Source organism: Artemia sp. Qi Xiang Cuo, chromosome 16, assembly GCF_049724085.1.
Source record: "Artemia sp. Qi Xiang Cuo chromosome 16, ASM4972408v1, whole genome shotgun sequence".
Taxonomy (NCBI): Eukaryota; Metazoa; Arthropoda; class Branchiopoda; order Anostraca; family Artemiidae; genus Artemia; species Artemia sp. Qi Xiang Cuo.
This window is the reverse complement of record NC_142809.1, coordinates 36,384,343-36,409,282: the sequence shown is the minus strand read 5'-3', so window position 1 is coordinate 36,409,282 and position 24,940 is coordinate 36,384,343. Positions and strand designations below refer to the sequence as shown.

At 35.2% G+C, this 24,940-nt stretch overlaps 1 protein-coding gene across 1 annotated transcript; it reads right to left on the bottom strand.

Moving 5' to 3' along the window:
* Positions 1–675: 675 nt before the first annotated feature.
* Positions 676–24,371, bottom strand: LOC148942854 (transcription factor BTF3 homolog 4-like). The gene is made up of 5 exons (XM_089102825.1): positions 24,263–24,371; positions 11,014–11,181; positions 6,402–6,510; positions 4,486–4,683; positions 676–967 (listed from the first exon to the last, which is right to left on the bottom strand). Exons 2-5 carry the CDS (start codon positions 11,179–11,181, stop codon positions 786–788), a joined length of 657 nt encoding a protein of 218 aa, XP_088958951.1. The 5' UTR covers positions 24,263–24,371; the 3' UTR covers positions 676–785.
* Positions 24,372–24,940: the final 569 nt, after the last annotated feature.

Below are 24,940 nucleotides of genomic sequence, written 5' to 3'. Positions count from 1 at the left end.
CATTTTGGCTGCAGTAATTCAAAAGAATATAACTTTTGCAAAACAGAGATTTGCACATCATCCCTTCAACTACACAGGCACCCTCAATTGATCAATTTTCCACACCTCTTAGTTCTCAATGATTTAGTAACTTTAAGGTTTTTAAAATACACGACAAATGAAGCATCTGACATCCTAACGCTTTCACAGCGAAAAACTTACGACTAGAACAGAGCTCACTGTAAGAGATAACTTAGTTCTATTATAGAAAAGAAGTGTTAAAAAATTACTGGGAGCTGTTTCAAAGGTTGGCATTGCTTAGTACAAAATTATCCCCCCCCCCCCAACAAATTTTATTAGAACTAGGAATTCTCTATATTAACCACTGGAAATAAAACACTTAAGGCAAAGGGACAAAAGGAAATCCAAGAGGTTGCTAATTTTTTTTTTCAGGTGTTCTTTCTGAGACGACTGAATCGTGTTTAGTTCTTTTCTTTTTGAATTATCGCAACCAATTCGACAGTCTAATTCGTTATTTCAAAACCAAATAAGAAAAACTAGACCCAATTATTTTTTTTCATAAGTTTTCCAGTGTAAGAACAGAGCTAGCTATCAACACTTACTATTTACCAACACACTTTCACTGAATCAATTCAAATCAACAATCAAATTCATCTATCAAGAAAAGAGAAGACATAGGCGTGGGCATTTAATATTGCCAAATAAAGTCTTACAAATACTCATTCACTAATAAGCTTATTGATATTATCGATATTTTCGTCAACAATTTCTCATGTTATTTCGCATTATTCTTTCTTTTCTTCTGGCTTCGAAGTTTCAGTTTGTCCATTTTCTACAGACTTTGCTTCTGATACAGGTGGCATGGGGGCTGTTCCAGCTTCGGGGGCCGTTCCGGTTTCAAGAGCTGTCTCGGCTGCAGAAGCTACAGGTATCTCTGATACTGTTACAGTGGTTATCAATTCTTCAACTAAAAAAAATTTCTTTTTAACAAGCAATATTTTTCTACTTCAAAAAGACAAGGCAAAAATTAGATATTCTGCAAATATATTGTAACACACACACACACACACACACAAATACACACAAATACAAATACGCACAAATACAAATACACACAAATACAAATACACACAAATACAAATACACACAAATACAAATACACACAAAAACAAATACACACACACACACACACACACACAAACACACCCAAACACACACACTTAAACAAAAAAACACATAGACACACACATACACACACATACAGACATACATACACACACACACACACACACACACACACACACACACACACACACACACACACACACACACACACACACACACACACACACACACACACACACACACACACACACACACACACACACACACACACACACACACACACACACACACACACACACACACACACACACACACACACACACACACACACACACACACACACACACACACACACACACACACACACACACACACACACACACACACACACACACACACACACACACACACACACACACACACACACACACACACACACACACACACACACACACACACACACACACACACACACACACACACACACACACACACACACACACACACACACACACACACACACACACACCACACTATATATATATATATATATATATATATATATATATATATATATATATATATATATATATAATTCAAAGACATTTGAAGGTTATCATGAAAGATATTAATAAGGTTATCATCAGTAAAAAAAAAAAAAAGTAAAATCAAAATGCAAATTTCGTTATAATTATTCATGTACAGTGAGCCAAATTCAAAACCTGCATTAATTCAAAAACGTTCAGAAATTAAATTAAAAAACAAGTTTTTAACTGATAGTAAGGAGCGACATTAAAACTTAGAACGAACAGAAATTATTTCGTATATGAAAGGGGTTGTCCCCTCCCCAACGCCCCGCTCTTTACGCTAAAGTTTGACTTTTTCTCACAACGCTACTTTATAAAACAATAAAAATCTCAAAATTTTGATCGGGTGACTTTGGGAAAAAAATAAGCGTTTGAGGGGGTCTAGTTGCTCTCCAATTTTTTGGCCACTTAAAAAGGGCACTAGAACTTTTAATTTCCATTCGAATGAGCCCTGTCGCGACATTCTAGGACCACTGGGTCGATACGATCACCCCTGAAAAAAAATAATAAAATAATAAACATGCATCCGTTATCTTTCTCCTGGCAAAAAATACGAAATTGCACATTTTTGCAGACAGGAGCTTGAAAACTCTACAGTAGGGTGTTTCCCCATTTTTTTTTCAAAAATAAGGCAAATTTTCACAGGCTCGTATATTTTGATGGGTAAGACTAAATTTGAAGAAACTTATATATTTAAAATCAACATAAAAATAAAATTCTTTCGATGTATCTATTGGTATGAAAATTCCATTTTTTAGACTTTCGGTCACTATTGAGCCGGGTCGCTCCTTACTGATAGTTCGTTATCACGAACTGTTTGATATACGATTATTGAAGCTCGTCCGATTTCTAAAAACGATATGTACTAAGCTTGAAATTTTTGGTTTCCCTTTTTAAGGGTTTTGAGTTGTTGTAATCCCTTGTCAAAATAGAAAATTATCATTTGTAATAATTGCAAATTCTCGTTTCTTGGGCCTTCCTGCTGACATTATATAACTGGATGCGTTCAAACCTGTAAGCTTAATCCTGTAGCGAGTTGATTTTATCAAACTGCAGTTTATATACTAACTTTAGCGATTCTGAACTGAACGTAAAAATTTTTCAACTTTTTTCATGTCTTAAAAAGACATTGCTTATACATATAAGAAAAGAAATTCGTAATGATGTTTTTCATTTATGACAGGGTTTTGGATTTTGATTCAGACGATGGCCTTAGCAATGGCCTTTGCTTTTGGTGCCCGTATTGGTTTTGTAATCAAGGCCGTACTCAGGGTTTTTCGGGGGGGGGGATTACACACAAAAAACTAAAAAAAACGCATACAAAATTTGTTTATATCCATTTTTATTACGTTTTTACGAGTCAGACAAATATTTCAAGTTGGGGGGGGGGGGGTTCAAACCCCCCTGGGTACGGCCTTGGTCGCAATTGATGGTTCAAGTTGTCGATTTTCGCATCTTATCGCGTTTGATAGTTCAGGTGTTGGTCCCAAAGAATCATCATTTATAGTAACAGCAACTGCAAATTTTCTTTTTTTGGGCCTTTCAACAGACATTATATTATATAAATATCTGATTCGTTGGAAACTCAACAATCTTATTTATGCTATCCATGGCATCATATAATAAAATGCTTATATGATTTACTAACATAGTACATGACATTATTTGCAAAAACCAAAATTAAGGTTCTTAACGAAATTTCTCAGACTTCTGACCTATCTAGATCGTTTTTTTTTTATGCGAGAATATTCCAAGATACCAATTTTCCCAAAAAAATATTGAGCCATTTTCGAAAAAAAAATACAAACATACGAAAATAAATACATATACAATTATTGCTCGTTTATAAAGATAGTAAAACGCAATCTGACAGCAAAATTGTTCTACTGCTTGGGAACTCATTCCGAGAAAAACGCGATTACAGATCTTGACCCTTTTTATTTTCGACATTCAACAAAATGAAGATTCAGCGTAATTCAACAGAAAAACTGAACCGAGCTATCAACGGTCATGTACTTCACATGACAAACCAAGATGGAACGTAAAACACTAAATTTCTCTTACAGAACGCTAGAAAAAAAGGCATAGGATAATTTCGCTCAGATTCATCTCACAGAAATAATGGAATAGAATAAATTTGCAGAATGAGAGGCAAATTAAAAATCTCGTTTACCGCTAATTCGAGGTTTTCGATTAATATAAGGAGTATTAAAGATACGAAAAAATTGGAAAAGAGCAAAAGATTTATGCCAGAGGACAATATTACATTCCTCAAAGGTTTCGATATACATAAGATATATATAATGTAACTGCTTGCTTTGAAAGCCGACTCTTTACATGTTAATGCCTTTCACCTATGGGTCAAAGACATGGGATACAATAAATTTGACGCAATATAAATTTGATTTCAGGCAAAGTTATTACTTTTATCACTGTCATATGTGCACTTATGCCCTAAATGTTTGATTGATTCGAAAATTTTTCAATATTTTGTCTCTTCTTTGCTTATAAATAATTTACATGTATCAGCTGGGTTTTTTTTACCTCCAAACGAGCAAAAGATTCTGAACAGAACTGTGTTTACTATCATTATTTTTTAAACGTTATTTCATAATCTAATCATGTTAAATCAATCAGATTATGCTTAGATGAATACTAAAGAAGAAAAAGAACAAACAAAGAACCCCTTCCTTATAGGTAAAAAACTTCCTTATAGGTAAAAATTGTAAAAAACAATAGTATAAGAGATAAGCAATAAAAGAGTAGCTCATACCTGTTGCAGCCGTAGGTCCTTCTGTCTTGCTTGCTTCGTCGAAATTTTCAACCAATGCGGGGACTTCGTCATCTTCCTCGCCAGCCGCACCTCCTACACCACCAAGGCTTCCAAGTCCACCGACTATCCTCTCTTTCAAATGGTGCAGACTCCCACTTGGAAGCTGGTTCAATATAGATGGAAGCATTTCAGCAATTGCTGTGCAGGAGAGGAGATTAGCTAATAGGTTTTTATTCACTCAATAATAACATATTAGGGCACAAAGCCAAAGATCTGCTTCAATGAAACAAAAACAAGAATTTACAGCTTATGAATAAATAAAGACACATATATTTTGATAGTGTGCCTCTGACTTAGAGGATGGCCCTAAATGATTAAACATTACGAAGATGGCAGTGTGACAACCTTAAATTAAAAGATACAAAACATGAACTAAACAAATGGTGTACAACACCCACCAAATCTGTTATATAAGTGTTTTTGAGCATAATGATCATAAACCTGACACTAATATTGTAACGCAGAAGTCTGAAATCATTTCTACAGTGTTAGATCTTCAATGAGGCCTATATCACTACAACTACTCACATAACACTTCAGATTTTTATCCATTTCGCCAAACTCCGTTTTGTTTTTAAAATTTTCACTGTCATTGGCTTTTCTGGTTCTTTCAAATTCAAATCCCCATCTGCGCTACCAAAAAAATACTGCATTTGTCCCTACTACACCTATATGACCCATGCCATATATGCAAGTGAAGCTTCTTCTTAAGAGTTTCTCAATAAATAAACATTAGAATTTCACTTTTATTAATTTCTTCTGTGGTATTTAATAATCTTGTAAGCATCTGTAATATTTTCACACAGAAAAGAAAAACCAATTCGAAAGTAGACAAGATCAAATAGCAAAAAAAGAGGAAAAAAAAGTCAACGGAGATGGAAAGAGAAGAATCCATTTAAGCTTCTATTTGACACTACTTAAACCTTTAAATGAGGGATAAGTAGAAAAATATGAACCAGCTACAATTTCCCACACATTCAGGGTTTCAGTATGTACTAATTCATCAATATTTAAATGATTTTCTGTCTCTGTAACTTATACCAAATTTAGATTTTTTTCTAGTTACCGTATGGCTTGATATGCCAGAACAGGAATAAATAAGCTTCCCTCCCTCAGCTACAGAAGGAAAAGGGGAGATGTTATTATGGCCCACAAAAAGGCCATATCAAGCGGGATTTGACCCCCCCCCCCCCACGCCCGAAACGTTTACCCAATTCGTAAAAACGTAATAAACATGCATATAAATAACTTTTGATGTGCTAAAAAAAATTACAGCCCCCCCCCCCCGAACAAAAACCGTGGATACGGTCCTGGCCTACCAAATTCTGGAGATTCCTTCTTCCAGCTGGATAATCAAATCAGAAAAAGAAGCCACTGAATGGAGTTATTTCAAATAAGAGCAAAGACCAAGCTGAGAAACAACCTTCTCAAACCGTGTTATGAATATGTAGAATTCCCTTGCTAAAGAAATAGTGACTGCCCCTAGTGTTGATGCTTTCAAGAAGTCAATTGATCAGGACCTGTGTACCAAACGATGGCGAACTGGGTGGGATGCTCACCTCATCACTGAACCAGCGTCTATGGGCTTACCTTGATTGCTGGATGTTGTGATTTGTAATAACAAAAGATAAATAGAATGGTTTTAGTGGAAATCTTTCATTACATTTGATAATTTTTAAGTATATGAAGAAGGACACAACTTCAACAGTTCTTGCACGTCCAGTGATTTTATTTTCTTGTACCAATGGAGGCTCCATGTACTTAAAAACAACTGGGTACAGTTTTGTACAGCAATTGGAAATAAGGAAGCTTTAGAAGATTAATAACAAAAAAATTGATACATAATAGGAACTTACGCTTGTGTTCAGCATGTCCACTAACAGCAAAAGTATTGGCTGCCAATGAAGCCTGGACTTTTGGATTGTTAAAGTGAATAATGGTCCCATCATCCTTGAACATATTTACCTACAAGAGAAAAGAGACATAAGTGAAGTAGAAGTCTATCCAATGATGCAGCTAGAATTGGTTCAAGCAGGGCAGTCCTTCGATTTTCCATGAACCAAAAAGCAGCATAAGTTTTTGCAAGAGAATCAATTAGGAATCAAAAGTAAAAGTAAAAAAAAGCAACCAAACTTATAAAGTAAAAAGTCTGGTTTGTTGTTGTTTAAGTTCATGGTTGATTTCAATTTATCCTAAACATATCAGCAGAGGTTTAAAAGGTCTGATCCACAGGGGCAGACGCTAGGCCATGTTGAGCGGCTACCAGGTTTGGATCCACCCAACCCCCCGCAATACTTCTATATCTAGTAAAATCGTCTAAAATCCCTAAAAAAGACATAAATCTCAAGAGAGACAGTTTTTTCTTGCTAAACATCTCTATCATGGTAGCAAAATCTCTAACACGACCCAGTTTACGGCTCAGCCATTCATGAAAATCCTGATTTTCTACATCTCAGAATTCTTTTATACCCAAACAAGCCTGAACGTATTTACCATATACCAGTCGTTCATCTTTCCCAATGGGCTTGCAAAACACTGAAATGATTTGCAGCTTAAACCATCTAATTCGTTTGATATACATAGCCCTAGAGTCACTTCACAGCATACACCTGTACTGTGATTTTGGCTGGATATGATTTTGGCAGATTTCTCCTACATTTTTCTGGTATCTGGGAAAATAAATTTGAAATTCCAGTTGAATTGACTGCCTTATTTCAGCTAACTGTGCATTTGTCCTTCAGAGTGTTTTTTTGCCAATTCTGTGTTCTTTTTGTCTGAAACTGCAGAAAAAGGTGTCCTACCACAAGCACTCAGGGAACCTTGTCTGTACACTGTAAACTGAGAGGATACAATCAGACGTTTCGTAAATCACCAAGAAACACAGTTTAACCAAAAATATATTGTAAATGTACACAAATTTCATGCTATTCTCATCAATCAATAATCAATTTGCACTGGCTAGAATCATTAATCAATGAGGTACAGCAAAGGAAGTACAAGTTACAAAATATTGTCAAAACTGATGCTAGTTATTGAGAACATAATATTTTGCTGGAGGCAGAAGCCTACCCTTTGGGATTTTAGTCTAATTAAAATTAAAGATACGAAGAAATGCTGGAATTCCTAGTAAGCTCAGAGAAATTTTTATGGATTTATTTTTAAAAATATCATTTCATTATCTATTCATTGTCTAGTTCAATCTTACGTTTCTCATTACCATACTCTATAGATGTCAACTTTTACTTCCAGTCTGATATTTTTGTATAAGGTAAATGACAAAGCAAAGAGCCTCTCCCTTGAAACAAATAGTTCTGTTCATAAGCTGTTGCTTGATTTGAAGTCACTTTATATTCTTTCATGCTTGATTTGAGCAGCTTTCAGAACTATGTTCATCTCTTGTCTCTGATCATTCTGCGTATCTTCTTCTGAATTCTAGTAGCATTCGATTTCAATTCAGCCAATCAGCCAGACCAGACTTCAGTCCTTTTCATGCTGCCTGGGATACTCTGGAAGGTGCCACTTGTATGTTTAGACGAGTTGGAAAGGCATTGTTGGTTGCTAGATAATTCTTATTTATTTTTATTATTACTTGTTTAATGATCCTATGCGGTTGGTGACTGGGCTAAGTTGGAAATGCATGTCAGCATTGTTTATTTGTACATTGCACTTAGCTCTGGCTTGGTATTTGGCAAGTAGCTAGTGAAGGGCAGTTGCCTATCGTTTTCTTTTCAGTATTATTTTTTCCTCTTATTTCTTGTTTCCTACATTCATGGCCATAGAGCCATGTGGCGGGTATACGATGATGTACTTGGTTACACTGTTTATATTTATTGCTGAATTGTTTAGTAAATCTTCAATCTTAAAAGGTTTTTTAATGAAATACATGGCGACCAGATTATGAAAAAAGGCATCTTCTTTCTGCAGCCAATATATTATGCATGTTTATCCAATAATTCTTGGCCAGATTGCGTATAGACAGTTTCGTCAGTGGTTCATAATAATAGCTATAATAAAAAAAAAAAAAATATGCAAACCCATAAATTTCAGAACTTGCTGATGAAACAGCAGGCATTCCCAATATTGAGCAGCAATCAATTTGCATCTGCTAGACCTCTGCTAGAAATTTTCGTGAGTAATTTCTTGGTTTTATGTTGGCTATTAATTTTGGGACAAAAGCCTAGTGTATACACAAAAAATCGATTTTGAGTCTTTCTCATTTGATTCGACTCGACCCTGTGACAGCACAGTAGATGAAGAGGTAGTTCCTCATTAAAGGTACTCTGGTTCAATCCCGCCTGTCACAAAGAAAGAATTCTTTGTTGTTTAAGCTTTACTATAAATTTTTAGTTTTTTTTTTTAATTGGGATGGAGGAGGAGCATGCGTAACTGTAAACCTCAGGCTGCTTGGAGCTGCAATGATTGTTAGTAGTAGTGATAGATGGACCTCTCCTAATCTTGACATAGAATTCCAATATCTCAGTCAGTTTTCTCATCTGCTATACTCTCTTAGATATAAACTAGTATCTACTAGTAAAAAAAGATTTGGAAACACTGGTTCTCGGCAGCCAAAACCTAATGCAAACATACTAGAATGACAAAACCTAGTATTCACATGTTGATTAGGTTGTGAAAATGGAAAGAAAACAGACTTTCGAAAACCTATTCGCAAAACTCTGTGTTCAATTACGTAAGTCTATTTTTCTCATTAAAAAAAGAAAAAAAAACATTTCCGATTTTCTTGAAAATTCAAAAAAAAATTAGACACTAGGTTTTGGCGGAAGACAGCCACTTTAACTGAACAAAATCTTATTTCATCAATTCTTTAGTTTTTCGAATGCTTTGAGCTTGATTGGAAAAAAAGATGGTTGGTCAGTGTTATGATAGAGTATCTATAGCAGTATCTGCAGGTCCTTTATATACACTGTAGTCCACACAGTTTCAGCCAAGTCATTTCTAGCTATTCAGCATTTATTTTGGAGCCTTAACGATGTTGCTAACTTATACAGTGCTTTAAGCCAAAGAACCAACAATGTCATAAAAATAATAATAAAATAAAATATAAAAATAAAAGTCAAAGAATTATTACTAGTTTAGAAAGACAGAATCTGACTGGACTATGAAACAAAATTGGCCAAACACCCTAATTCTATCATGCATTTAGTTGAGCTCTTTCAATGCATCCTGTGCTCTCTCAGAATGTTAGAAGGACATCTTCAAAAGCATTGCAATTGCTAGATACCACAAAACAATTGCAATTTACAATATGTCTCAATTTTTCAACCTGATACTTCCTTTGAGAAAGTCTTCAGATCGCCAACTATCATTTGACTAATGAATGCAAACATGTAAAGACTGTCCTTAACAGAACCAAAGAAAAAAAAATGAGAAAATACTGCTTGCTTATATTATGAATAAGCTTAAAATTTTCTAATGCTTTCAATTTGGAATCCCTTGTAAAAGAACAAGAGATCGAAGAATTGTGCAATTGAAGAACTATGATCTACTTGCTCACTATAGAATCTCTCTACTTAGCCCTCCCCTAGACTACTTTGAATAACAGATGAAACAATGTTTTGAACTTCACAAGACAAGTAGTCTCAATTCACAAAAAAAGTAGGGAGAGGGACACAATGTATTTTTCAAATCTAAAAGAGGGAGGGCAATGTTTCTTTTTTTATCATGAAAATACCAAAAAGGGATTTTGCAATGAACATACCAAAAAAAGAATTTTCAAAATATAGAAGGGGGAGGGGATTGACACCACTGTACCAGAATTTTGTGACATCTCAGCATCCTTGTCCCTATTAAGATGTTTCTATTGATCCCAAAAGTATAAAATTTGTGTCTGTTCGATTTGTAGAGCAATATTCTACCAAAGCTAGACTGCTTGAAGCAAGAAGTTGAGTCCTGGCACAGCAAAGAGGAAAATTTTTCAGTCACAGAAAGGCCTTTTGTACTGTGTTGTCTCTCCAGAAATAGAGCTCTACATTTATCTTTTAGTTCTTGCAATGTTGCCACTTCAGGAAGAAGCTTCTCTACACCTAGAATTCACTTTGTTTTGTAGAAACTCAACCAAGTCAACCTGAACTTCCTGGTTGACTCATTTTTGAAGAAAAATTCCATGACATCAGGCTGCTAAAAACCTTTAAACCTACCACATTGATCCAGACTTGAGCTTTCTAGGAGCCCAAGCATATAGTATTTGGTAGCCCCACCCTAAAAAAATAAAAATAAAAAAAATTACAAAGATGGGAGTGGATGTTAAAACATATTATGTATTTAAATACTGTCCTTGCTGAGGGACACGAAATATTTTCATTGAATGAATTATGACTATCCAGGGTACATTGTTCTTTAAAATAATCAGGAATAAGCAGAAGTATTAATTGTTAAATTAATGTTAGATAAAGAATAATAGAAAAGAAAGAAGAAAAGGGCTAAATAAGCTCTTAAATTATTGAATCCTACCTCTTCTATTCCAGGTATATTATTAACTGAAAGCTTTTTGAGTGAGCCTTGCAATTTTTTGTCATCTGTGGTAGCTGTCCTGTGTATGACCTTCTTCTTCCTCCTAGCAGTACCTGGTCCACCAATTCTCACCTGAGATTGAAGTTTTGCTAGTCTATCAGCATTCATCTGCAAAGAAAATGGTTTCTTTAAATATGCAACAACAGTTGTATTAGATGGGTGATACAAAGACAATCTAAACTAGATGCTTTACATTAACAGAACATAAAGGAATTCTCATATAACATTTCATCACAATCAGTTGGTGCAAAAACAGACAAATTCTTAAATTAGAAAAAAACATGACCCTGATGGTATTTGCTTAACTCTAATGACATCAAAGACCCTTATATTTATATGGTAAGACAAATATAAATACAATACCCTTATATTTATATAGTAGTAACAGCTTTTGATAAAATACAGCATCAACTTCTTCTCCTGAAACTGGAAGCATACAGAGTGCATGATAATATAGTTGCCTGGATTGAAGCCTTTCTTACTGGAAGAACTCAATGGATAGTAGTTTATGACACCACAGGTAAAACTGTTTATTCAGATGAAATTCCTGTCATTAGTGGAGTTCCACAGGGCACAATCCTTGGGCCCACATTGTTTAGCATGCATATTAACAACTGTACAACTGACCTGGAAAATCCATTAACACTATATGCTGATGATTGCAAGCTCCTAGGACAAACCCAATTAGGACCCTGATCACTCAACAATGCAAGAAGATTTGGATGAACTATCTAGATGGTCATCTGAGAGGGGTTTGCAGTTCAATGCATCAAAATACAAATTTCTGCATCTTGGACACAACCATAGACAACTTTACCATATTGGAGATGACCCACTTGAGGCTGTAAGTGAGAAGGACCTGGGGGTTATTGTTGATGAGGAATTCAAGTTCAACAGCCACACAAGCACAAGCTGCTAAAGCAAACTGAGCCCTAGGACTCATAAAACAAACGTTTACCACCAGGAAGCTGTGTGCGGTCAAGAAGCTGTACAAAGCTATTGTACATCCACATCTGGCATTTGGAATGACCCTGGCATCTCCCCATTATAAAATGGATGTTAAAGCACTTGAGTGTCTAAAGACACAGAACAAAGCTCATACCAGCTCTGCAAGACAAGTTGTATGAGGAATGCATTGTGTCCCTCTAACTCCCTATCCTATTCTATCAAAGGAAGAGGAGACACAATTGCCACCCACAAACTGCTTGAAAACGACCTCTCAAGTCAAGTTTTCTCCTCGTCCCTTGCAAGTACAACAAGAGGTTACACAAAGAAGCAGCAAGTCCCCTGTTGCCATTGACATGAGCACTGGCACTTCTTCTCTGTATGTGCTGTCCCTCAAAGGAACAGCCTCCCAAAGCCACCATCCAGTCACAAACCATAGATGCATTCAAGAAAAAAGTTGATTATGACTGGGCCAATACAGAGTGCAGGCTAACCTGGGATGCCAAACCATAGTCATATCACCAGCAAGATATTCTACAGGATGCTCATCACCACCTTATCTTACTGGACATGTGATTTAGGGTAATCTCAGGTAAGACATAAAGAGTCCAATTCACATGTCATTACCTTTGTTTCTGTCTTTCATTTCCTTATAAAACCAATTTTAGCCAACATCTAAACTGGTTGCACTTGTGGTGGAATATGCTGGTTCAAAAACTGTAACTTACTTCTAACTATGTAGATAGTTGTCTACATCACAAAGATGAAGAGGACAGGGTAGACTTTTTGGCTTCAACTTAATATCCAGCTGAATTAATATAGCAAGCCAAAGACAAGGAATGGGGAGAAGATTGACCTACCACTCAGCACTATAGCTTCTAATATCCACTAGGATAGAGCAATTTTCCCTTCCAACACCTTTATTATCAATTAAACCATGGTTTCATCTGGCAATAATTTAGGACCTGCTGGGACTCATGCAACTATTACAAATGATGATTCTGGAACAGTTTTAAAGACTCAGTGAACACTGGTGCCAAGATTTGCACCAAATGAACAATGAAACAGTTAAACTTTCTGTGGAACTTACAACTGTTTTTAACATCTGAGCACTTTATATTTTGTAAACATATTTGTATATTCAAAGGTCCCTTGTGAACTATTGTCTAAATCATATTGTCCTTTTTCTAAGACTTGTCTATATTTATATCCATGAACACATAAGATTCAATTATGTTGCCAATGCCAGTGTAAAAACCAATTTTAGCTTCAGTTGTAAGAGATTTTTGTCAACTTGAAAAGTAGTTGAGTTAAGTGAATAAGATTTTCAGGAATAGATCTCAAGCTAAACTGTATCCCAGAAAAAAATCATCAGGTTCTGTTCTGTGACGTTAATGCTACTATGAGTCATCATCATAGGATACTACTTTTTCTTAAGCACCAAGAAAAATATAAATGAAGTCTGATTGCTTGAATTGATAGTGCAATTTTCAAAACAGAATGATTGTGATAAATTTGTCACATGCCAAAATAAGTTGCACAACATGACACAAACATTCCCACTATCTAAGTGACCACACAGATGCTACCTACTACCTTTACCACTGATGACATTTGCAAGAATAAAAAAGCTGAATGCAAATAAAGCAGCTGGGCCTGATAACCTTTCCCCAAGGCTTCTTAAAAAAACAGCCCAGAACATATTAAATGCTGTTACTCACATCTTTGTATGTCAAGTGAAAGGAAACAACTACCCCAAGATTAGAAGCTTGCACATATCAAACCTACATTCAAGAATGGGAACAAGGATTGTGCAGAAAGTTACACATCAATAAGTTTTACCTAAATGATTTGCAATATCATGGAAGGCATTGTCAATGATGCTCGTTTTACTTATTGTGAAAGTATCAGATTATTTATTGACAATCAACAGGATTTTCATAAAGGTTGAAATTAACTTGATTCCTTCTTATGATACTATTACGAAATTTAGGGAAATGTGTAAACCCATAGACATTCTCCTGCTTGATCAAGTATAACACTCTTACCCAAATCTAAAATTAAGAGTCTATTAAGTAGTGGAGGATGTTGTTCTGTGGATTCAGGCTTTTTTTTTGTCTGGAAGGTCTCAAAATATTATGATGTATGATGATGATGGCAATATTACCTATTCAACAATGTCTCCTTGTCATCAGTGGTGCCCCACAAGGAATCATGCTTGAACCATCTCAGTTCAGCATGTATGTTAGTGATTCTTAACTATTTAGCTAAGTTGAAACTGAAGATTTTTCACCCACAATAGGTGATGTCATGATGATGATGATGAAGTGTTACTGTGAGGCCAAAACTTAACAATCCAAAATTATTGTTTTTCGATGTGACAAAGTGGTTTTTTCATAGGCAGCACAAAAGCACTGCCTAAACAATGTGGGAACAAGGTATTATTTTTTTTTTTTTTTTTTTTTTTTAGACCAGGGCACTTTGTATCCAAGGAGTTGTCATAGAAACTTCAAAAAGGGCTCAATCAATTGGAAATTGGAAAGGCTAGTGCCCTTTTTAATAGTCAAAAGCAATTGGAGTAAAACTAACACCCCTCTCACACCCACCATTTCCCCAAAGACATCCAATTAAAATTTTGAGATTTTGGCGATTTTGGTTGACATGGTTGCAAGATCCGGAAATTATGTTTTTAAGGATGACACTCCCCCCACAGCCCTCAGGGCAATGGTTGTAAGTTATCCCCTGGGGGCATTTAATTTTTTTTTTTTTTTTTTTTTTTTTAGAAAGCATTGTTGTAGAAACTTCAAAAAGGGCTCACTCAATTGGAAATTGAAAGGGATAGTGCCCTTTTTGATAGTGAAAAGTGATTGGAGGGCAACTAACCCTCCTCTCATGCCCACCATTTCCCCAAACATATCAAATCAAAATTTTGAAATAGCCATTTTGTTCAACAAAGTTGAAAGTTCTGGAAATTAGGTCTTTGAGGATGACAACCCCCACAGCCCTCAGGAAAAGAGTTGTAAGTTATGCCCTGGGGGTATATAAGGTATTCAAAGAGAGCCTTGTCATAGAAACTTCAAAAAGGGCTCATTCAATTGGAAATTGAAAGGTCTAGTGTCTTTTTTTAAGTCAAAGTGGTTGGAGGGAAACTAAACCCCCTCTCATGCCCACCATTTCCCCAAACACATCCAATCAAAATTTTGAGATAGCCACTTTGTTCAATGTAGTTGAAAGTTCTGGAAATTGCGTCTTTGAGGATGACAACCCCCCCAACAGCCCTCAGGGCAAGGGTTGTAAATTATGCTCTGTGGGCATATAGCGTTTTTATTGAAAGTGTGGTTGTAGAAACTTCAAAAAGGGCTCATTTGATTGGGAACTGAAAGGGCTAGTGCCCTTTCTAACAGTCAAAAGTGATTGGAGGGCAATTGGAATATCTAGTTCCTTTTTAAGCATCAAAAAGTGATGGACAGAATTTAGTCCCCTCCCCACAACCCCCTTTCACCAAGTGCATCTGATTTAAATTACGAGATAGCTAAATTTTCAAAATGGTCCAAAAAACAAGTAATACTGCCTCTAGGGATGACACAACCCCCAGTGGCCTTGAAGCAGGTTTGTAAGCTGTTTTATGAGGGTATTTAAGGTTTCAATTTAATGGACAATAATATAAACATCAGATTGTACTTATTTGATTGGAAACTTGGAGTTATAGTACCCTTTTTAAGAGTCAAAGTGATTTAAGATCAAACAGCCCCCCCCCCCCACCTATGCTGAGTATTTGCCTTAACACCTCCAATAAAAATTTGGAGATAAAAATTTTATTCTTTGTAGTTGAAGGTTTTGAAAATTATGTCTGTGAGGAAGACACCCCTTCCCCCAATAGCTCTCAGGGAAAGGGTTGCAAGTTATGCTCTTGGGGCATATAAGGTTCTTATAAAAAGGGTGGTTGTATATACTTTGAAGGGGACTCATTGGATTGGTAATTGTAAGTTCTAGTGCCCTCTTTAAGAGTCAAAGCAATTGGAGCACAGCTACCCCCCCCCCCACACACACAAACACTTTGTTTTTTCCTGAGATGTATTCAATAAATATTCTGAGACAGTCCTTTTATTCAAAATAGTCCAAATATCATAAAACAAGGCTTTTGAGGTTGATACAAACCACCAGAGCCTGAGGGTTGTAAGTTATACCCCAGGGGCATTTAAGGTAATTATGCAAGGGATGGTTGTATAAGCTTTAGAGGTGGCTCATTTGGTTGAAATTGGAAATTCTAGTTCCCTATTAAGAGTAAATAGTGATGGAAATCAAGTAGCACCCCACCCAACTACCCGTCTTTTCACCAAAAATGCATCTGATTGAATTTGTGCAATGGCAATTTTGTTTAAAGTAGTTCAAAGAACATATAACAATGCATCCAGGGTTGTCACAACCCCACAAAGCTCTTCAATAAGCACTTTAAGTTATACATTAGGGGAGTGAAGATTTGCTTTGATATGGGTGGTCGTATTAAACTCAGTTATGTGTCAATTTATATTAAACTGCAATTTATTGTTTCCTTTGTATGTTTCAAAGGGAATTGAAAGACTTCCCCCCCCCTGCACATCAATTAAAATAGATAACAGAGTCAAACTCAAAATGAGCAGAAATTAATGAGTAGGGTTCAAACTCCTATGATTTCTAAAAGCCATAATATAATTTGTGCTTTACTGAAAAAATTCTTTTAAATATTTTCAGTTTTATAACTTTAAGAAATAAAAAATTAATTAAGATTTTAAGGAATAAATATCAGCATAAGTATATTATACTGACAATGCACATTTTATTCAGTAAATTCATTTGCATTTTTTTTCATTAAAGTACAAATTACATTCTGGCTTCTAAAAAGCATAGGGCATTTTGAACCCTACTCATATTAATTTCTGCTCATTTTGAGTCTGACTCTGTTATTTATTTTAACTTCTTATCAAATGTAAGCCCTATATTTGCAACAGATGATGATGAGTCATTTTGCCAGTGCCATTTCAAGTGCTTGTAGCAGAAAATCTTCAAATAGTTCTATTTTACAATCTTGTTAGTCAGAATTAAGTTATATTACTGATGTCTATACTGAAGATAAAGATGGACTGTTAGTACTTTACAGCAATGTGGAAGCATCACAGCAAATATAGATGAGATAAAGATTGTGCTGTCAACTAGCCCTGAAGTGAGTGTGTTTGCTTTCATTGAAGTTAAACCAAAGAACCCTTTGGTGCTACTTACTGATGCCCAGGTTTACAACAGCTTCAAATCTTAGACATCCTGAAGGAAGAGGAATTGTCTTATGCATCACACCAACCATGAATGTAGGAACTCTTAATCTTGATTCTCAGTATGGGTAGAGCAGGTGTGAATCAAGATTGAGCAAAAGGGTAATCCTTTAATTATGGGATATATTTACAGAAATCCTAAGCTCCTCCTGTCAGACAAGTTCCCACCTAGCAATTACAAATTCAATAAATTCAGTGATGTTAGTATCCAATGCTAAGCTTAAGCAGTAACAGATAAAACAAAAAACATGCAGACTTAAAAATCTTCACTTTATTTGGTCAGTGAGGGGTGAAACTGGATGCTTGCAATTTGCTAGGAATAGCCCCAGAAGGTAAAGACAAAAACAACAACTACAGTCTAGCAAGTTAGCCAATGAACATCAGAATCACTCCATAGAGAATACAAAAAAAAGCCTATACACTGGCAAGAATACAGAATTAAGGCTGTTTCAATTAATGCAAATATATGTTACCAGCCTGCTATGTTCCAATTTCCAGCAAAAACTTCAGTGGTTGTTGTAGGTTATTTGAATTTTCCAACTGATTTAAAACTTATGCCTATTTAGCACCCCATCAAGGCCATCTACCATGAATTTTGTGTGTAAAAAACTGACATAACATGCCCCAAAATCAAATATTCAGTTTAACCCTCTGTATAATATGGCCCCCTCTCCCCTAAATGACAAATGTATTACCAAAGAAAGTTTTTTAACTCCTATAAACAACTAATTGAACATCTATATTATTTAAAATGATTTAAAAGCATAGATGAAAATAGAATGAAAGATGAGAATTCAGGTCAATAGAGTAACTCTACATTATATAGTAAGAATTTCACAACAGATGTTTCATTTGAGTTTTGTATAAACTAGGGCCATATCTGACACCACTAGCAGAGAGGTGGTACAGTTTTATCACAGCAGCAAATAGGGTAAGAAACCCAGCAGTCAGACAGCTAATAACTATTTTAACAATCAAGTTATCATAAAACCTCTATTACACCATATGGAAAATAGATTGCTTGACTTTTGGATTTTCCTTTTTTTTTTTTATTAAATAATTGATTAGCTTGAATACTTTAACCATAAACAATATTAGCAATTTTAGTTGCAGTGACAATAAACAGTACAGCTTAATCATGGACACGAAATCTTAAAGTAAAAACAAAGGATCAAAATATACTAGATTCAATAACTGACATAGGGACAAGATGGATATTCTACCTGATTTTTTGTATAGGCTATGCTCTTTTTAAACATCAAAGTCAATTAACTTATAAATGCAACCCACTACCAATGAACCCACCTACCCCTTGATGGTACCATATGTAGCCCAGAACAATCTAATAACTAGCCTAAAGAAAACACTAAAACAATGCAATTCTTACTTTTTAAGACACAGGAGAAGATAACTAGTTTAACATAGGAGCTAGACAGGTATAGAACCAGAGCCTTAATTTGGGAAAAGTTACAGTATTAGGAGATAAAAGCAATATATAACCTCTCTATCTAGTTGTTTGAAAGAAGTGAATTACAGTCATATTTAGTAATAACATAATGTAATGAATGTTTCAGTAAATTTTTTGTTGTTCATATTATTGACTTAGTAGTAAAGTAAACATACCACTTACTGCCTTTTTTATGCTCTTTTCAAATATAATGATCACTTTTACTGCAAATGAATTTTACCCCCACTCCTATATATACCAATTCATGGTATATATTTGCACATTAGGGGTGGGTGGGGGTAAAGTTTAATCTTACCTCTCATTTGCATCAGAAATAAATACCCCCCTAATGTGCAAATATATACCTTGAATTGGTATATATAGGGGTGGGGGTAAAATTAATTTGTGGCAAAAGTGATTATTACATTTAGAAAGAGCATAAAAAAGGCATCAAATGGTATGCTTACTTTATTTCTAAGTCAATAGGCTAATATGAACAATGAAAAATTTACAATGTTTCAATAGGACTAATCAAGATTAATGGATCAGGTTGCTGTTACACAAGCCAACAGTAAACTATGTTGAGGTCAAGATTGCTGTAAACTGTCAGTTCCTGTTGGCTGACAAAACAACCTTAGTCAAAGGGAAGATCTTCAGCAAGGGAAGATCTTCAAACAAATATAATTATTATTTTTGTTGGAAATGAATGAAAAAAAGGCATCAAGTGGTATGTTTACTTTATTCATAAGTCAATAATATGAACTGCCAAAGATTCACCAGATTTTGCATTGATGTCTGTTAAATTTGGTGTGTTTATGAAAGGCTCCTCTAGAAATAGGACAAAAAGAGATCAATTAATCCTCAATAAAAATACAATGCACAAAAATACAGCAATAGTTTAACCTACTATGTTTGAGTTTGAGATTGTCCCTAGTGTTGTTACCAGTACTGTTGGCAAAGGTAGCCCATTCAAAAGTACAAAAAATAAGAAAAAGGCTGGTCAGTCAGCTGAGAAAAAAGAGGGTAAAAATCTACTTTAGCTATCCTGGAAAGGGGTTAGGTTAGGAAAATGAAACTTGCAGGGATGGGTCTATAGGCTAAAGTATGGGTACTGGTGCATTATGTGGACACTGCTAAAGAAGTCAAGTTTGGTTAATGCCAATGAAATAAAATAGGATGAATATATAATAGTTTATAAACAAATTTGGGCTATATATTTGCTTATTAGGGGGTGGGGGGTAAAGCATACCATCTATTAAATACATAGCCTAACCTAGGTACCTTTTCCCCCCTTAAACCCCAAAAAACAATCATTTAAATACTGTAACTCATTGAGAAACCACAGCTTTGTATTCATTTATATATAGCAGTCTCTTGAGAATAGCCTGTTTGATGATTTTTTTTTTTTACTGGTTTCCTTGCACAATATACAGCAGTGTCCACATAATGCACCAGTACCAAAGTATGTCCTGGGAAGGTATTTTGAAGTACCTAGCTCTACTCCTTCTCCCTTGAGAGGCTTCTGAAATTTTCCTACACGACAGGTCTATCTATACCTATTGAAATTTGGACAAAACAACATTTTACCTTAATTTTCAGTTATCAGTTTCTTTTTCTCTGGCTCTAGTTCTGAAAATACAATTCCTGTTATTTGAGTAGAATTTTAAGCAGTATCACTAACTTTTTTTCAACATTTAGGAAATGTATTTGCATATCTTTAAAATCTTATAAATTGGGATTGAGCAAATGATCTGTTTTGCAAGGTTTCACTTTTATAACACACAGATTTTTAAAGATTATCAAAGGTCAGAACCCTCTAGAGGGAGAAAGAGTGGAGGTGGGTACTTCAAAATACCTTCCCAGGACATACTTTAGCCTGTAGACTCATCCCTGAAAGTTTCATTTTTCCTAACCTAACCCCTTTCCAAGATAGGTACATTTTTCACAAATCATATTATTGACTTACAAATAAAGTGAATATACCACTTGATGCCTTTTTTATGCTCTTTATGAATATAATAATTGCTTCTATCAGAAATTCAAATTCAAGCCCTTTTTGAGCTCTTGAAAATGACAAAAATATATAGGGTGTAAAAAGGCTTAAAACATCTGTTTTAAACCTACTGTTTCATAATAAATCCTTTCTTTAATCCACAAGCACTGACTTTCCACAAGTAAGTTGGATAAATGAAAATTGTAACAATAAATTTTGCAGGTACTCCTTTGATATAACCACTCTTTTATATATCTCAATCTCAATCAATATCTCAATCAAGACTAAATGAAAAAACCCATTTTGATGGGATGATGCAAGACACCACTGTAGAGAAATACAATGTATAGTGTGGTTTAATAGAGTATACAATATTTAAAGTGTTGTTTTTTTTTTGGGGGGGGGGGGAAGGTACCTAGGTTAGGTTTTTATATTTTTGTCATTTTCAATAGCTCAAAAAGGGCTCAAATTTGAATTTCCAATAGAAGTGATTATTATATTTGTAAAGAGCATAAAAAAGGCATCAAGTGGTATATTCACTTTATTTGCAAGTCAATAATATGATTTGCAAAAAATTATGGGTAAGGTTTATATTAACAGACTAATCAGATAGATAAAAAAAACACCATACCACTAGCATCAGAATTTCATTTTGAGTCCAAATATAACACTCATTTCTGTCACAAATTATTTTCAAAATTACTTCTAAGCTTCTTTAAGTTTCTTCAATTTTCCTGTTTTTTTCACAGAAATGGTGATTCAATTTGAAAAATACTACCACTAGCTTCAGAATTTCATCCTGAATCCAAATATGACATTCATTTCCATTGCAAATTATTTCCAAATTGCTTCTAAGCTTCTTTAAAAACAGAAAAACTTCTTTCATCCAAACAAACATTTATGGCAGCTACATATACAGTTTTATAAATATCAGATAAATAGCACTTAATGTAAACAAACTAATAACTCATATCTAACTCTTCATCATCACTTTCTGATGCACTAGGGGTGTCACTGACTGGTGCTCTATTGATTCCAGGGGGATAGAGCTTTGCAGCTTTAATCAAAAGATTATGAAGTTGGTCTTTTTGCTCAAAATTTTGCAGAAATATAAAGTGCAACACATACTGCTCCATGTATGCTGTTTGCATTTCTGGTCTTTTAGAGTGCATTTTGAAGTGTCTCCACAGACTTTCTATATTTTGGGTATGAATGGAACAGTCCTGTGGATCAACAAAATTGGCTGAATGATTGATTTGGTAATGAGTATAACCATGGCTGGACAATGTACTATAAGCTCCCAATTTATCACTGTAAATAATACTTCCAGGCTTAATATATTTTTTAATAACAGGAATTAAAGTTTCCTTGTTTCTTTGGAGGCCTTCTTGGCCATCAGTCAGGGGTACAATAATTTTTTTTGCTCTTTCTCTCTCTCTATTCCTCCAAAAACCACCAAGTGACCTAATTTATTTAGTGGTATAAATTTGGATTAGGCCCTGGCACTATGCCAGCACATCAACTGAACGCTGCCAACAAAAGGCCTGGTTGACTGCTGCTGAAGTGTTGCAATGTCGCCAGCATGCCACACTTGCACCAGCAGCATTGCAACACTTTGGCAGCAGTTAGCCAGGCCTTTTGTTGGCAGCATTCAGTCAATGCCCTGGCATGGCGCCAGAGTCTAATCCAAATTTATACCACTAAACAAATTAGGTCACTTGGTGGTTTTTGGTGGAATAGAGAGAGTAAAAAAAAAAAAAAATATTGTACCCCTGACTGATAGCCAATAAGGCCTCCAAAGAAACAAGGAAACTTTAATTCCTATTATAAAAAAATATATTAAGCCTGGAAGCATTATTTACAGTGATAAATGGGGAGCTTATAGTACATTGTCCAGCCATGGATATACTCATTACCAAATCAATCATTCAGCCAATTTTGTTGATCCACAGGACCGTTCCATTCATACTCAAGATATAGAAAGTCTGTGGAGATGCTTCAAAAACCACTCTAAACTTCTTATTTCTGCAAAATTTTGAGCAAAAAGACCAACTTCATAATTTTTTGATTGAAGCTGCCAAGCTCTATCCCCCTCAAATCAATAGGGCCCCTAGAGCACCAGACAGTGACACCCCTAGTTCATCAGAAAGTGATGATGAAGAGTTAGATATAAGTGATTAGTTTGTTTACATTAAGGGATATTTATCTGATATTTATAAAACTGTATATGTAGCTGCCATAAAGTGTTTGTTTTGATGAAAGAAGTTTTGCTTTTTTTAAGGAAGCTTAGAAGCAATTTTGAAAATAATTTGCAACAGAAATGAATGTCATAGCCTATTTTCATTCAGGATGAAATTCTGAAGCTAGTGGTAAGTTTTTCCCCCAAAAAATGAATAATTCAAAATGTTTAGTATATCTCAAAGACTGTTTAGTATTTCTCAAGTCAAATCACTGCTCAACAAGATTTAATATTTTTCATAGGCTATCAAATCACTGCTCAACAAGATTTAGTATATTTCAATTCAAATTGGAGCTTTCAGCAAAATTTAGTATTTTTCAAATTGAATCACTGCCATGACATTTCTGTGAAAAAAAAAACAGGAAAATTGAAGAAGCTTAGAAATAATTTTGAAAATAATTATTGACAGAAATGAGTGTTATATTTGGACTCAAGATGAAATTCTGATGCTAGTGGTAGGCCTATGCTTTTTTTTAGGCCTATCTATCCGATTAGTCTGTTAATATAAACCTTACCCAAAATTACCCCCCAATAGCCAAAGTAAATTTTACCAAAAAAGAATAGCCTATAAGTTTTGCTGAGGCTGCAAAGCTTAACCTAAGCAAGGTGATAAGCAGATGAGAGGTTGAAAGAAGACAAACAGCACATTATTGGTGCACTGGATGACAAACTCTTAATTTTAAGTAGATTGTTTTCTAAACATGTTTTCTTCTCAACAGGCCTAATTAGGCTATGTGTTATTGCAATAGGTCATCTCAGGTAAATACCCGTCAGAGGGGGAAGCAGTTGTTGAGGGTTTTAAAATACCTTCCTATGGGATGATTGAGGCTCAGGATTTATTCCTGAGTTACACTTAGGCTACCTTCCTTAACTACTTTAAAAGATGGACAAGGGGCTCTCATGCAGAATTTTACTAAAAAAATAGCCATTATCAGCATGGGCATAGGCAGCATATTGTCTAAGGGGGGAGGGGGCAGTCAATAGTGTGATGGAGTATTATCAACTGGTTTTTCCAAACCATCTGCTTTTTCAGCCATATCTAATGTAAATTTGAAGGTATAGGGGGGGAGCAGCTGCCCCCCTCCCTACACCCATGATTATCAGTTGATTCCCCATTCAAAGTTCTTGCCAGATAAGCCAGTGGAAGTACACATCTGGCATGCAGAACTTCAGCAATTAGGTAAGAGCGAAGTAACAATGAGAAGTCCAGACTTAAGCAAAGACGCTTTTACACTACCACATTAACTGAAGTGACTACTTACATTAGATAATATTGAGAATTTATCCTGTAAATCTGAATAAAATACCGGCCTCTCAAAATATTGCAAATGGCTGTGCAATGTGTTTCCTGAAGAAAATATTGAAGAAAGGATTTTGGGATAGATTGCGTTTTGAACTGCAGATCAAACAGTTCGTGGTAACGAACTGTAAGTAAGGAGCGACCCGGCTCAATGGTAACCGAAACTGTAGAAAACGGAATTTTTATACCAATATATACATCAAAAGAATCAGATTTTAATGCTGATTTAAAATATATAAGTTTCATCAAATTTAGTCCTACCTATCAAAAGTTACGCGCCTAGGAAAATTTGGCTGATTTTCGAAAAAAGGGGGAAAGACCCCCTAAAAGCTATAGAATCTTAATTAAAATCACACCATCATATTCAGTGTATCAGAGAACCCTACTGCCGAGGTTTCAAGCTCTTATCTACAAAAATGTGGAATTTTGCATTTTTTGCCAGAAGAAAGATCACGGATGCGTGTTTATTTGGTTTTTTGTTGTTTTTTTTCCAGGGGTGATCGTATTGACCCAGTGGTCCTAGAATATCGTGGGAGGGCTCATTCGAACGGAAATTAAAAGTTCCAGGGCCCTTTTTAAGTGAACGAAAAAATGGAGGGCAACTAGGCCCCCTCCCACGCTCAATTTTTTCCCAAAGTCA

Coding starts and splice junctions, on each gene's coding strand:
- LOC148942854 (XM_089102825.1), bottom strand. CDS start 11,181: ATGAATGCTGATAGACTAGCAAAACTTCAATCTCAGGTGAGAATTGGT. Junction 4,684..6,401: donor TGGACATGCTGAACACAAGC/GTAAGTTCCTAT, acceptor TCTCCTGCACAG/CAATTGCTGAAATGCTTCCA. Junction 968..4,485: donor AGGACCTACGGCTGCAACAG/GTATGAGCTACT, acceptor AATTTTTTTTAG/TTGAAGAATTGATAACCACT.